The sequence below is a fragment of the Mesoplodon mirus genome, assembly GCF_964341445.2.
Source record: "Mesoplodon mirus genome assembly, chromosome: 10".
Taxonomy (NCBI): Eukaryota; Metazoa; Chordata; class Mammalia; order Artiodactyla; family Ziphiidae; genus Mesoplodon; species Mesoplodon mirus.
In genome coordinates this window covers 7,560,764-7,576,329 of record NC_138986.1, presented here as the reverse complement: position 1 = coordinate 7,576,329, position 15,566 = coordinate 7,560,764, and the positions used below count along the sequence as shown (strand labels likewise).

General features: G+C 40.0%; 1 protein-coding gene across 1 annotated transcript in view; it reads left to right on the top strand.

Annotated features, from left to right (window-relative positions):
• SLC22A3 (solute carrier family 22 member 3) overlaps positions 1–15,566 on the top strand; it is a 94,969-nt gene that overhangs the window by 69,181 nt on the left and 10,222 nt on the right. Inside the window, exons 6-8 of the mRNA XM_082633512.1 lie at positions 7,681–7,778; positions 7,894–8,108; positions 15,222–15,330. Coding sequence (XP_082489638.1) covers positions 7,681–7,778; positions 7,894–8,108; positions 15,222–15,330 — 422 coding nt within the window. The remainder of the gene's footprint in view (positions 1–7,680; positions 7,779–7,893; positions 8,109–15,221; positions 15,331–15,566) is intronic.

Below are 15,566 nucleotides of genomic sequence, written 5' to 3'. Positions count from 1 at the left end.
TGGAAATGCAGCCACCTGATGCGATTCCCTCCCCTGCCGGCGCCAGAGCCTACTGATCAGCTGGGTTCTTCCACCTCAACCCGGGGGACTCATGTTCCGTCTTGGCCAAGAAGAATAAATACTAGGAGTCAGCAGGTGAGGCAGGACTTCGTGGACCATCTTCTCACACGAGTCTCCAGGGAGGTTGTTAAAATGCAGATTCTGATCCGAGGTAGGGCATCTTTAACAAGCTCCCTGGAGACCACACTGTGGACTCATGGACCACACTTTGAGCAGCAAGGTTCTCCAAGCGTCATTTACTTGTGTTCACATTTGTGAAAAATTACCCTGCCTAAGGCCTGGGAGATCAACAGTGCCAGATGAACATTAAATATACCTGGTAAACTTAAGAAAATCTAATAAAAAAGAAATTCATTCCTTTTTTTTTTTTAAAGGCACAATGACAGTAGTCTTTACAAGGGGGTTCATGTAGGACTACCTTGAAAAGAATCTCCCCACCTAGTGCATTGTAGTATAAGGTACAGTTTACTAACTGAAAAGATTTTTGAAAGTGCCAAGTGAATTATCATCTGGAAGTAAAATATCTTTGAAATGTTGTAAAAATAATATTAGTGTCAACCGCCTCCATTTTTGAGCACTCACTGTGCGCCAGGCGTGTGTATTGCTGACCTTAAACAAAATTAACAGTAATTGTTATTTAGAAAAAATGAGTTTATTCGGGAATAGCAGAGGAATTACGGTTTGGGACACGCAAACTATGGCAATCCATAGCCCAGTCTGAGGAGACAAAGGGAAGGTTAGCTTTTATTAGGTTCTGGGAAGAAATTGGGGAGGGTCGTTTTGAACAAAAGTTCATTGGAGGATGAGAGTTTGGGGTTGTGACGGTTTCACATTGGTGGCGTTGATAGGCAGTTTGCTGTTACTGAGAGTTGTGGAAATCTTTCTTCCTCTGCTATGTAAGTTGAGGTGAGGTGTATGTGCTATTCGTATGCTACTGATGAGAGTTTAAATAATACATTGGTAAGAAAATGTTCCGACTAAAATACAGCATCTCTAGCCTGACCCTGGCTGGTTGTCTCTCTCTTTTTTAAAAAAATTATTTTGTATTGAAGTATAGTTGATGTACAATGTCATGTTAGTTTCAGGTGTACAGCAAAGTGATTCAGTTTTACATACACATGTACCTATTTTTTTCAGATTCTTTGCTTCTGTAAGTTATTACAAAATATTGAGTATAGCTCCCTGTGTTATACAGTAGGTCCTTGTTGGTTATCTATTTTATACATAGTAGTGTATATATGTTAATCCCAATCTCCTAATTTATCCCTCCCTGCCTTTCCCCTTGGGTAACAAGTTTGTTTCTTGACCAGAAACCAATCCCATGTCAGGAGAGCTCTGAACACCATATTTATAACAGATTGTTATTTACAATGTCTTTCTCTTCCTTGGCAATTTAAATTAAAATGTCAACTTCAAGAAGTGTTTCAGAAAGTCACCAGAAAGAACTGTAAATAGAGCTGGATTAATCAAAAAAAGATGACTAAAGTATGCTTTTAACATCATTGTTGATGTAAAACAAAAGTCTTGGCAGAATTAAAAGACGCTTAAGAGCCAAATAGAGCAAGTAGCCGTTAGCTCAGTAAATGAGTGTCAGGACACCAGCATGTACAGTTTACCCGTGAGCAACCCCGTTTCAACGAGTGTCGTTACTAGGTAACAAGACTCCAAACAGACAGACGTTGCCAGGAGCATTTCCCATCTTCCTTTGCTCCTAATGAAAGCAGGCAGACACCTCTTAGATGGATAAATGTGTGACAAAACACAATGCCAAGCTAGATACGAAAGATAACATTCTATATGGTGCCATTTATATGAAATTCTAGAAAGGCAAACTGTAATGACAAAACGGAGATGAGGGTTTGCCAGGGGCCAAAGCTGGGGGCAGGGAATTGACTGCAAAGAGACAGGAGGAAACTTTTGGGGGCGATGGAGATACTCCACATCATGATGGCAGCGGTGGTTATATACATTTGTATATACATTTGTCAAAATTCATTGAAGTGTAACTTAAAATTGCTGAATTCTACTGGACATAAATTATATTTCAATAAAGCAGATTTTAAAATCTATCTATCTATCTATAATAACCTGACATAGCGTTTCTATTCTTTTGTATCTGACTCAGACTATGCAAAATCTGGTAACGCTTTGGCAATAGAAAATAAGCATGATTTAATTTAAAAATATAGAGCTAGAAGTTGTTGTCAAAGAATAAGAGCTGCAACAGTTACTACACATGAGTTGCCAAGACTTTCCTGGATGAATTCCATCCGAGATACGGCTTTTAGTCTCTCAAGGTCTTTGGACACCCAGAAAGTGGGTCATCTTTCAGAATATCTGCGTCACTGTAGAGAGCGTGTTAGTAAATCAAAGACCAGCTGGATTTGTTCTTAAACTGGCAAAATACTTGCTTGGAAGCACTATTAATCCTTTCATTTACTGAATGGGGAAAATTGGTTTTATGGTCTCCATTACCTTCAGTTGCTATCAGCACTTCATATTCTGTTGGTGTAGGATATATACTAGGCATTAAACTTGTGCTTAGGAAAAGCAGAGATCATGTGACTGCTTGATTCTAATAAATGTTAAAAGTTTGAAATTAAGACTAATACTACATATTTTTATGGAGTAAATTTGAGTAGTGAAACAATTATTTTCATTCTTTAATGCAAAATTATTTTGCCAAAAGTATTCAGTTATTATGCAAAAGCATTGTTCTGGACTGAATTCTCCAGATAATTCTGCTTTCGGCAACAAGTAACAGAAAACCAACCTAAATGGGCTTAGACAGTAAGCACAGTTCCAGGCTCCTGGATCTGGGATTCTAGAGATAGAACAGCATCCAGGGTTGTTTAGACCTGGGTCTCCACACTGAGCCATGGTTTCCTCCCCTTCTCCACCCTCCACTCGGCTTCTCTCCTGGGGGTAGGATGGCTGCTAAGATCTATTTGAGCCCACCCTTTCCCCATTAATTCCCTGAGGGGAGAGAGAGAAGATTCCTCGGATGCCTCTGATTTACAGGCAATGAAGGACTTTCCCAGAAGCCCTTTTTCTCATTGGTTCAGATTTGGTCACATGTCTATCCCTCATTGGTTCAGAATGGGTCATGTGCCCAGTCACTGACATAAAGGATAGAATTATCCTTAGATGATCAGACATCCGCCTACAATTAGAAACAGCGTCAGCTTCCCTGACAACACGAATTGATGAAGTATGTGTGTGTGGGGGGGATGGTGTGGTGGGGGGGTTCTACTAAGAAAAAGAAAGGGAGAGTGATACTGAGTTAATGACAAAAAAAGGTGCATAATGTCTAATTTAAATCCATCGCTTTAAAAGTGAGTTATCTTTTCTTGCTACAAAAGTAATGTAGGTTTAAATTTTAATTTTAAGAGAATATTTATAGCCAAAAAGAAGAAAGTAAAAGCCACCTTAATCCCACTACCTCTGAGAGCCATTAATGATATGATACAAGCATACTTTTAAACAATAAAATAAATATTATACTCTGCACACTGCAGACACAGTACAGCATAATGGTGAGCAATACAGACTCAGGTAGCAACTTCCTGGTTCAACTACTCCTTGTCTGTCTTTGTTGGGTTAACTACTTAGCTTTCCTGTGCCTAAACTTCTTCCTCCCTGTAATGGAAATAACAGTACCTGTATAAGTTCATCCAGCACTAACCCTCTAGTTCAGAGGTTGGCAGTCTACCGCCTGCAGGCCAGACCGGGCTTGCTGCCTGTTTTGTAAATAAAATTTTATTGGAATCCAGCCACAGCCATCCATTTATATATCCACTTATGGCTGCTTTCACAGAGCAGTGGCACAGTTCAGTAGTTCTAGCAAAGACCTGATAACTCACACAACCAAAAGTACTTACTATCTGGCCCTTTGCAGAAAAAGTTTCCTGGGTTAGACCATCAGATCTCTATTGTCTTGTCAAAATTTAACATGTCATAATTCTGTGGTCATGTAGTAACTTAACTAGCCTGGAGACCTGATCAGAAAAAAGTGACATCTGCAGAGCAAGAGATATTTATTTTATGAGTTAGAAAGAGTTAAGAACCATGAATAGCTGAAAAATCTACAAAGGTGTTTAAGCGTCACATTATCTATCTGAATTGACTAGAGATCTTGAAATATGTGAAGTATGCTTTCCCTTAAACTCTGGGGTGTTGACGTTGGATGGACCAGAATGAAAGTAATTTGTTCAGTCTTATCTAAGACATACAAGTCATGGCTATAGGCAGAAAATAAGAAGATTGAAGAGGAAATAAAAGAGATTCCATAATAAATTATTTTGAATATTGCTTTTGAAAAGAAAGGATTGTCCCTGTGTGCTCTGAGTGAACAGTGATGTACATGTACCTGAGCAGAGCTGTCGGCTCTCCCTGGAGAGAAACGAACAGTCTGAGATGAACATGACCCAGGTCTAAGTTGTGGAAAAACCCTAAGTGAAAAGATAAGAATCACTGGAATAAGTGATACATTCATGGAGGAAAACGGCTCTCATATGATGAGTGGTTTTAATCTTGAATTTAAAGGTCCTCAAAATCTAAATTATTTTAATCAAGGCCACCTTTTCCATAAAACAGTGTTTTAACTAAAAATTAAATACTTGGTCAAGTGCATGATGTCCTTCTTTAAAATTATACAGAAGCCACCGTCAACTACAAAGAAGTTTTCTAGAATAAAAAGCTTTTTATACAGTCAGCAATGCAGTGAGAGGATTAAGAACAGAGGCTCGGGGCTTCCCTGGTGGCGCAGTGGTTGAGAGTCCGCCTGCCGATTCAGGGGACACGGGTTCGTGCCCCGGTCTGGGAAGATCCCACATGCCGCGGAGCGGCTGGGCCCGTGAACCATGGCCGCTGAGCCTGCGCGTCCGGAGCCTGTGATCCGCAACGGGAGAGGCCACAGCGGTGAGAGGCCCACGTACGGCAAAAAAAAAAAAAGAACAGAGGCTCTCCATCAACTGCCTGGATTTCAAATCCTAGCTTAGCCACCTTCCTTCTATTGAATCCTTAGTGTCTTAAGCCTTGTTTTTCTTATCTATAAAATAGGATCAATAAAAGTACTAACTTTAGAGAGTCTTGATGAGAATTAAATGAAATAATTCATGTAAAGTACTTAGCCCAGAATCTAACAAATATTGCACACTCCATAGAAGTTAACCATTTTAATGTGGGCAATATATAGGAACTAATTGTGAAAAACATTTTGATAACCAACCATGTAATAATATACAGTCATCCCTTGGTATCTGCGGAATATTGGTTCCACAACCCTCTGCAGATACCAAAATCCTCGGATGCTCGAGACCCTTATATAGAATGGGTCTCAGTTGATGCTCTGTATCCACATGTGCTGCATCCACAGATTCAACCAGTCACAAGTCCCACAGTTGGTTGAGTCCACAGATGCAAACCCTGTGGATGTGAAGAGCCAACTGTATTGTCGTGATATACTAAGTTCTTTCACTTCGGTATTTCTGCTTTATTTTTGGAGCAGCAAAGGTGAAGGTAGGGGTCTTAGAAATTCGAGGATTAGCTCAGGGAACGTTTTAATAAGGATTGTATTAGTTACAGTACAGGTCGACTTGCTGCTGAAACACCACAAAAATACAGTGACAAAAAAGAGAAAAGTTTCTTTTTCTTTAACATGCCCAGAGTTGAGTAGCCCAGCGCTTAAGGCAGCTCTGTTCCGTGAGGTCCTCTAGGACCCAGGTTCCATTTATCTTGTTTCTCCGTCTTCGCCTGCAATAGGTTGTATAATCAAAGCCATTTCACCAGCATTGTCTTCTTCTGTCCTTCAGGAAGAGAAGACAGTGAATGAAGAGCAAGCCATTTCCTTTTTAAAGGATGGGACCCATGGCTTCTGCTCCCACCTCACTGCTGAGATCTTAGTCACTGGGCCACCTGTGGTTGAAAGAGAGGCTAGAAAATATGACTTTAGCTAGGCTGCCATGCCCCCAACTAAAATTCCATGGGTTCTGTTATCAAAAGGGAGATGAAAAGAATGGATGGTGGAATCAATTAGCAGTTTTCCACTGGCATTGCTATGGTAACTACTAATATTGCTTCATTGACCCCTAGATACTGTTAATTTTGAGACACATCATCATTTTATGCACCACTCAGTAAGAAAAACCACGCTGTTGAAACTGAGCACATTGCTTTCTTATCAGCCGAGTTGTAGGACACGTCCTAATTTCGAGATTTTTCAACTGTGAAGAATGTGTGTCTTGGTATAGAAGAAATACAGTACTGGAAAGACTTAGGAAAAGAAAGTGATCTAAAGACATCCATTTTGCAGTCTTCTTCTGTGTGTGTGCCTTTCCTTGGAGCAAGCATAGGCAGCAGATATGCAGCTTTGGTTGACCTGTTGAGCGTAATGTTTAGAACAGGTGATTGACAAGGTATTGTACTATCAGCCTGAATTTAAGTCAAATTCCTCTGACTGCTGGTAGAGGGACTTTTGACTCAAAGTCTTGGGGAAAATTTGCCTAGATTTTCACTCATTCTGGACCAGATCTGGAGTTGAGTAACAGACAGTGAGGGTCCTGTTTTTGCTAGCCAGGGTTCTCACTTAACAGAAGGACAAAGACTGAGGGCTATACTCTGAGGGAACAGACATGCCATGGCACTTGACTTCCTGTCTCAACATTCAGTCATCACTCAAACACTGGCTGAACACCAAGCACTTTGCTTGGTGCCACAGTGCAGTCCCTGCCCTCCAAGAACTCCAGAGCTCATGCAGGGAGAAAAATAAGTAGACCTGTAAAGGCATGCAGTTGCATATGGGCTATGATAGAAGTCTGGTAAGTACAGGCACAGACTGGGGATCATCAGTTCCCAAGACCTCCCAGTGGCAGGGAAATCCGTACTGGGGAGGTGTAAGGACTCTTCAAACAGAAGTAACAGAATATGCAAGTGCATGGAAACGTGAAACAGTGGTCACTTCAAGGGGACTGAGTTATGATCCTTTTGGCACACAGGACTAGAAGCAGTGGGTATGTCCAGCTTTGTTTCCCTTACAGTGCCTTATACATAGGAGGCAAACAGCAATATTGTTTTAATCGAATTAAAGAAAAGACCAACTTCTTGGATGGCCAAATAGAAACGAGATGAATTTTCCTGGATCAAAAAGATGCTGGATTCCAGTAAATGGACAGAAGCGAAAAGATACCTTTGGTGCCATGCTTTGGGAACTTACCGTTATTCTAGCTTATTTGACAACTTAAGATTTGAGGATTTAATGGATAAAGGAACTTGTTTGGAACTGCTTTCACCAGTTTTATGCTTATTTTCTCCAATTTAATAAATGCACAAGTGTATTTCACTTTAGAACACACCTTTTATCCTTGTTTACTCAGAGCGTATAGGACTGCTCGTATTACCGTCATAGATTCTCAATGCAGCAAGCACATCTTTGTGAATTTGACCTATTACAAAGGCTAGAGAATCAAACTTCTTATTCTCAGGTTTTAAGATGTACTAATGAAAGACCCTGGTCTGTTCAGTAAGATCATCTGGTAGCCTTGAATCTGGTCAACGACAAATCTATAATATGCAGATGTTTCTTGCTGTATATTGCTACTGAAATCTGCTTCTCTTATATAGATCACTGTTACAGATGAGGAAGTTAGTAATCCATCCTTTTTAGATCTGGTGAGAACTCCCCAAATGAGGAAGTGCACACTTATACTTATGTTTGCTTGGTAAGTTTGACTTGTGATGGATTCAAAAGCTTGTGTCAAATTTACAATGCATCCCGTTCTTCAGATCAGGTTGACGTTATCTCTTGTTCTGCCTTGTCTTTCAATGTTGCTCCAGGTTCACAAGTGCTGTGGTTTATCAAGGACTTGTCATGCGCCTGGGAATTACAGGAGGCAACCTCTATATCGACTTTTTCATCTCGGGAGTTGTGGAACTGCCAGGAGCCCTCTTGATCTTACTAACCATTGAGCGTTTTGGTCGGCGCCTACCCTTTGCGGCAAGCAATATAGTGGCAGGGGTGGCATGTCTTGTCACTGCATTCTTACCAGAAGGTAATTGTTCCCTAAGTCTGTTTGGTGGCCAAGAACTTGAAAAAAATCTTAAAATAATCAAGAATGGAGAACTTATCTTTAGAAAATGGACCATAGCATCAAAATCGTAGTGCCAGTCATGCTCTAGTGATGTCACTCTATTTTCTGCCTAACCAGCCTAACTACTTTGAGTATAAAAGATAGGTTCTATAGATTTTTCTGTTTTCTCCATTTCTCAGTTCATTTATGGATGAAATAGATGTGTGAAATCTAGCTTGGAGTGATGTAGTTTACTTTTTAAAAATTTTTAATTGAAGTATAGTTGATGTACAATACTATAAGTTTCAGGTGTACAATATAGTGATTCATAATTTTTAAAGGTTATGCTCCATTTATAGTTACTATAAAATACTGGCTGTATTCCCCGTGTTGTACAATATATCCTTGTAGATTATTTTATACCTAATAGTTTGTACCTCTTAATCCCCTACCCTATGTTGCCCCTCCCCGCTTCCTCTCCCCAGTGGTAACCCACTAGTTTGTTCTCTATATCTGTGAGTCTGCCTCTTTTTTGTTACGTTCACTAGTTTTTTGTATTTTTTAGATTCCACAGATAAGTGATATCATACAGTATTTGTCTTTCTCTGTTTGACTTACTTCACGTAGTATAATGCCCTCCAAGTCCATGCATGTTGCTGCAAATGGCAAAAATGGCAAAATTTCATTCTTTTTTATGGCTGAGTAGTATTCCATTGTGTGTGTATATATATATATATGTATATATATATATATATATATATATATATATATATATATATATACCACATCTTTATCCATTTATCTGATGATGGACACTTAGGTTGCTTCTTGGCTATTGTAAAAACACTGCTGTGAGCATAGGAGTACATGTATCCTTTCAAATTAGTGTTTTTGGTTTTTTCTTGGATATAGACCCAGGAGTGGAATTAATGTAGTTTATTTTTGATCACCTTTATCCAACTTAATTTTGTGATAGCATTGACCCTGTTTCACATTTCTTCCACGTGGCCAATCCCATGTGAAACACTGCAAAGGGAAGGAAAACACATCTTGACTTCAAAAGGTTGACAACCTAGTGAGGAATATAGACACTTTAATGCTCTCACAACAAACTATGATAAATGAACTAATAGAATGACTTACAAGATTTAGAAATAGGAAAAAAAAAAGGTGCAAGAAGTGATTAATCCATGGGGATAGTCAGGAGAAGCTTCCCAGAGGTGAGAACTAGGCATGTATGAAGAAGGAAAAGAAACGTGCCCTACAGAAGGGAAGGCTAGGAGTGATTTTACAAAGGAAAGCATGGTTCTCAGAAGTAGGCACCACCTTTGATGGTTTGGGAACCAAACGTTCTTTGTTATCACAGGAATATCCTGGCAAGGAGGCTGAGGGATCATCCGTCACCAGTGGAGATGGCCTCACAGCCAAGGCCAAGCCAAGAGCTTGGGCGTGGTCTTGTGAGCTTCAGGTGGAGGACAGGTGGCTTCCAAGTCGCTGTTGCAGTTTGGACAATGGCAATGAGGTGGAGAGGTGCTGAGAGCAGGAATCAAGGTCGTGGCAGTCGGGCCTGAATGGGAGACGGTGATTTTAGAGATGTTTCAGAGATAAATTGGGGGTGGGGGGGGTGCTTGATGACCGGTGTATGGTACAGAGGTTGTCAGTGACTCCAAATACACTGTTAATGGAAAGCCGGTTATCTCTGCCTCAGCACGCAGCGGGCACTGGACAGAGGAAGCCTTTCAAACTCCCAGGGAACGTGTGTTTTAGAGCAGATTTATTATTTCAGCATTTCAGGAGGTGTGGGGTGGGAGGTGACTGGCAGAGCTGGAGTCCCTGTTAGTTCTTTGTGTCGGCACAAGAGAAGCTGCCTTTTCTTTTGCGAATCCTCTGCAGATCAGGGAAGAACTGATAATATTGTGGAAGTCGAAACAGTCAGACACTTACAGATGAGTTTATTAATTAAATAAGGATTTATGAAATCCCAGAACATCAGATAGACCCTATTTAAATAAAATTACAGAAAGCCTATCTTCAGAAGAGAAGGATGGAAAAAAGATGTGAAGTCTTGTCGTACTGGAATGGTTGATGATAAACAACTGACTGTTTACATTTATCTCATTTTTCTTGAGCGTATTAGTTTCCTAGTGCTGCTGTAACAAAGTACCACAAACTGGGTGGCTTGCAACACAGAAATTTATTCTCTCACACACCTGGAGCCTGGGAGTCTGAAATCCAGGTGTGGGCCAGGCCATGCTCTCTCTGAAGGCTCTAGGTGAGGATCCTTCCCTGCCTCTTCCTAGCTTCTGGTGGTTGCCAGCCATCCTTGGCATTCCTCGACATCATTCCAATCTCCGCCTCCATCTTCACATGACCTTCTCTGCATCTCTGTGCCTTAACTTAACCATTATATCTGCAAAGACCCTATTTTGAAATAAGGTCACATTCTGAGGTTCTGGGTAGACATGAACTTTGGGGAACCCTATTCAACCTACCACATTGAGTTAACACATTATAAGAGCTGGGGAAGATATTGGCCAATGTACATCTATTTAGTGTCTATTAATTTCTGCCAGTAAACTAGGAATAGAGATAGTGCAGTGAACAAGACAGACATAATTTCTGTCCTCGGGAATTATGCCCAATTTAGTAGAAGGTGACAGATCAGGAACATTGGAGACTTCACTGTTCTTTCTGTTTTACTTTGGCACTTTTTAGTTTTAGGTTTAATTTTTAAATGTAGTTCCCTAAGACAACGTCATCTGTTCTCACTGCATATGGAACAGGAATCAAATATTAATTACGTATTCACTGCATATGAAGTTAGGAAAGTGGAGAGAAAGATTAATGACTTAAGTGTGGCCCATCTTTCCATTATGTAACTTTCCCCAGAAGATTTTCTCTGGCCCTAGACTGACTGGGATGACTTTAATGTGTGTTGCGTTCAGCATGACCCCAGAAATCATTGAAGATCATATGTCCAAACCAATATTGAAGTAACTAAGTGGGTGAGAATCAAGCTATTTTATAGAGAACACTCTCCTATATTAGAAAATATAAGGCAAAGAATAGATTTTTCTGTTTGGTCGATCAGTTTTATTTTGTAGACAGAATATCCCAATTTAAGCCTTAGAATTGTTCTTAGCAGCATTGAAAATGAATTGCTCTTATTCTGGATGCATTTTTATTTGTATATTCTGCAGATTTGGCTGCTTTTATAGTCACATGCTGGTCATAATTGACTGCTCAGAATAAGTTCAAATCCCTAATGCTGTGTGTGAATACCAAGTATTAGCAGAGGTTCCTTGCTTGAGCTGACACCCTTACTTCCACTTAAGGGAACTTGGGGATTTGGTTACTTGGGCTGTTGAATTAACATTAGAAAGACTTTTCCTCTCAGCCTTTCTTGACATCATCACCAGGATGACTGCCCCTGAAGAGAATACTGAGCAGCCTTTTAGGGGAATCAGCTCTAAAATTATCTCAGAGAAAACGGTTTAACCAACTTTCCATCCACGAAGCATGACTTTTCATGGTCTGAAGAATGAAATTCTGGAAAAGAAAGTCTTTCAGGCTGTATCCTTATCTAAGACTCGCTGTTTCTGACCCAAATTTTTTAACTCGAATTAAAGCCTGAAAAAATAAAGAGCTTTCTAAATCCATACTCATCTGCCATCTTTAATTTGACTTTATTCAAGATGGCTACAAACTCAACAGTTTGGGTAAGTCTTTTTGAAATGAAAAACTTGTCTTGGACTTTTCTCTTTAAGTAAAAAGTAAGTCTGTTTATCTTACTTACTAGGAATTTTCACTACATTTTATTTCAGAACTCAGAGCAGATGGTGCATTCAGAGGAGATGTAAAATTGTGTTTGTTTAAAATCCTGCATCCTTTCTTCAAAAATTGAGGTATTATTCTCAATAATCTCTACCAGTTTGACCAAATCCCCATCAGAGGGACTTTCTTTCTCTGTGTTCTCAGGAATTCATGGGAGGTAGTTTCAGTTTCAGTCCTCATTCTTAACTTGTCTTGTTGTTTGTCATTGCTCCCGAAAGAAAGACGTCTATTGCCACTCCAGGGTGAACTTAGCATATTACAGGGATAATCAGAAGTTTTCATGTGCATATGTAATAGTCATACATAACTTACACCTCCTATAAATTGTTTTCGTTTTACCCTTTAGTTAAAATGAGCAGTGCAGTGCCTTTGGGACTTCTCTTTTGTTACACATTTCAACAAATTCTCTGTCCCAGTGCAGTTAGATACTGACCTTTACTTCTTAGAAAGAGTTGAGAGTCTTGAGAAAACTTGACAGCATTTTCTTAACGTTTTACTGAATTGACTAGTTATTTATCTGTATTCATTGAGCTAACCACATACATTTCTCATGGAGGTGGGGAGGGTGTGTGTGTTTTAATTTGGTTTCTTCGTTTTTGTTTGTGTTTGTTTTTCCGCAGTCAGTTATAAACTTAAATTGTCATTGAAGTTGTCAGTGGGACTCACTTGTAGAGCTGTCATGATTCAGTAGAAAAAACTATAGCTTCAGAACCTAACCTGGATAATCAACAGCGTTCTTCTCAGCAGCCTGAGAGCAGCGAGAGGTTGCCTGGTCAGGCCAGGACCCAGGGAATCTGAGCACCAGTTGCCACTTTTCCGTTCCCCAGCATCTGGCACTGCACCACCTCCTCACTGAAGGAAGGGGTGGCATGCATTTCCTAGTCCCCCTCCCTGGCCTTAATGAAAAAGTAAAGGCTAAATAAAACACTTGTTTACAACTGGGCCAGAGCAGATGGCGGCCCTGTGCATCAGCACGACTCTGCTGTTGTTCACTCCCTGATGTGACGTTCATGTGAGTGCTGCAGGTGTCCTCAGCTGGGAAAAACATCAAGGACACCAGGAGGTCTTCGGCCAGTTTGCAATCAACATATAACAAACTGGAGCCTCCCAGCAATGATCTGGATTCTGGAACCTTCTTTTTCTCTGCTTGCCCTCCTAGGCAATTGTTTTATTTAATGAGTTTTAGCTTTTTTATTGGTTGAATATTCTCTAAAAAGAACACACATAAGGGGAATTCCCTGGCGGTCCAGTGGTTAGGACTCCTCGTTTCCACTGCAGGGGGCACGGGTTCGATCCCTGGTGAGGGAGCTAAGATCTCGCATGCTGTGTGGTGCAGCAAAAAAACAAAAAAAAAACACGTAAATCTACCGAGCTTCATCCTTTTCTCTCATCCTCCTCATTCATGCCTACTTTTCTACTAAAAAATCATATATTCAGGAAAGTGTGATAATTCTAAAAGACAAGAGGACCGTTTAGTGCTGAGCAAGCATAAATAAATATGAGTATAAAGGGAGAAGGTTTCCTTTTCAAAGATGGAAGTCAGGCATATGCTGAACGCCCTTGGCTTTGCTTTGGAGAGCAGATAAGCTGCTGTTCACACGGTCATATGTCCTCACCCAAGTCTACTAAGAAAGGATGGCATAAAATCAAAACTATTGATACAATGAGATACCACCTCACACCCGTCAGAAAGGCCATCATTAAAACATCTACAAATAACAAATGCTGGAGGAGGTGTGCAGAACAGGCAACCCTCCTACACTAATGGTGGGAATGTAAGTTGATGCAGCCACTATGGAAAACAGTATGAGGTTCCTCAAAAAAATAAAAATAGAGTTGCCATATGATCCTGCAATCCCACTCCTGGGTATATATTCAGACAAAACTTTTGTTCAAAAAGAAACATGCACCCCTATGTTCATAGCAGCACTATTCACAATAGTCAAGATGTGGAAACAATCTACATGTCCATCAACAGATGAATAGATAAAGAAGATGTGGTATATACATACAATGGAATATTACTCAGCCATAAAAAGAATGAAGTAATGCCATTTTCAGCAACATGGATGGACTTAGAGATGATCATACTAAGTGAAGTAAGTTAGACAGAGAACAAATACCATATGATATCACTTATATGTATAAAATACAACAAAAACAAACTTATCTATGAGACAGAAACACACAGACATAGAGAACAGACTTGTGTTGGAGGGGGAGGGATGGAGTGGGATTTGGGGGTTAGCAGATGCAAACTATTATATAGACAATGGATAAACAACAAGGTCCTACTGTATAGCACAGGGAACTACATTCAACATCCTGTGATAAACCATAATGGAAAAGAATATGAAAAAGAAAGTATATATAGGTATAACTGAAGAAACTAACGCAACATTGTAAACCAACTATACTTCAATTTAAAAACAAAAGGATGGCATCAACTGCACAACTTTTAAGAAATTTAGAGCACTGACTTTTTAGAGCAAAAATTGTTTATGCCTTCTTCCCTTAAAGCACAAAAGAAAGAAAATATTTAGTAGAGAACATTTGGCATTTCCCACTAGTTACTATGTTTCCTCATATAACCAAAGCAGCCCTAAAACAGTTCATTTTTAAATGAATGAACAAACCAGTATTAAAGAATCTGGTGTCTTCTGGATGATTTTTTAGGCAAAGTAGAAAGACTTGGGATGAGGGAAATAAGGAAAGACGTACGCCCTGGTGATGACGCACGGCCGAGATGTCCCCTCCCGGAGATCCCGGTCCTCAGAGCCTTGCTGCTCTTCAGAAACCAAAGTCAGTTTCAGGTCCAGATTTTTCCTGGTCTGTTGGGAACAGTGATTCTGTGTGTCATCACTAAGGGGTATGAACGGAAAGAGGACAAATGGGCGTCAGACTGCTGTGATGGTTTTCAAGGGCACAGGCAAAGACTACCTTCCAGACAGAAGACCAGTGTACTCAGACCCTCTAGGAAAGCACTTTGGAACGTTGTTTTCAAGGTAGTGGCTTCTCAACAAATGCCTTGCCTTGTATTTCTGTAATCCAACTCTGCTGAGGAAGGCAGCTAGTGCACTAAATACTAGCTGTCCTCCTGGTTGCTGTTGTTGTTGAACTTTGGCTACAATATTAGAAGGTATCTATCATTTGCACTTAAAATGAGCAGATTTACGGCTGGGAGAACACTAAGCAAATGCCCTTTGTTGTTTTGTAAAATTGTATTGAAAGCAGACCCTTCCAAATTTTCTGTTTTTGCAGGAATACCCTGGTTGAGGACCACTGTTGCTACCCTGGGAAGATTAGGCATAACCATGGCCTTTGAAATTGTTTATTTGGTAAATTCAGAATTGTATCCAACAACATTACGGTAATTCCAACATCTGTATCATGGTTTCTCCTAAGTAATTCTGCAGCCGCATGTTTGAAGTTGACTTAAAAACTATGAAATAGTTTTCTTAGCTTGGTGGCATATTAGCCTGGGCTGGATTCAGCCAGTGGAAAAGCTAAGTTTTGAGTTGTCGCTGCTTTTTGCATTATTATCATCAATATCTTCATACGTAGTTGGGGGTTTGTGGAAAGTCACTAGACCTGAAATCAGAAAAT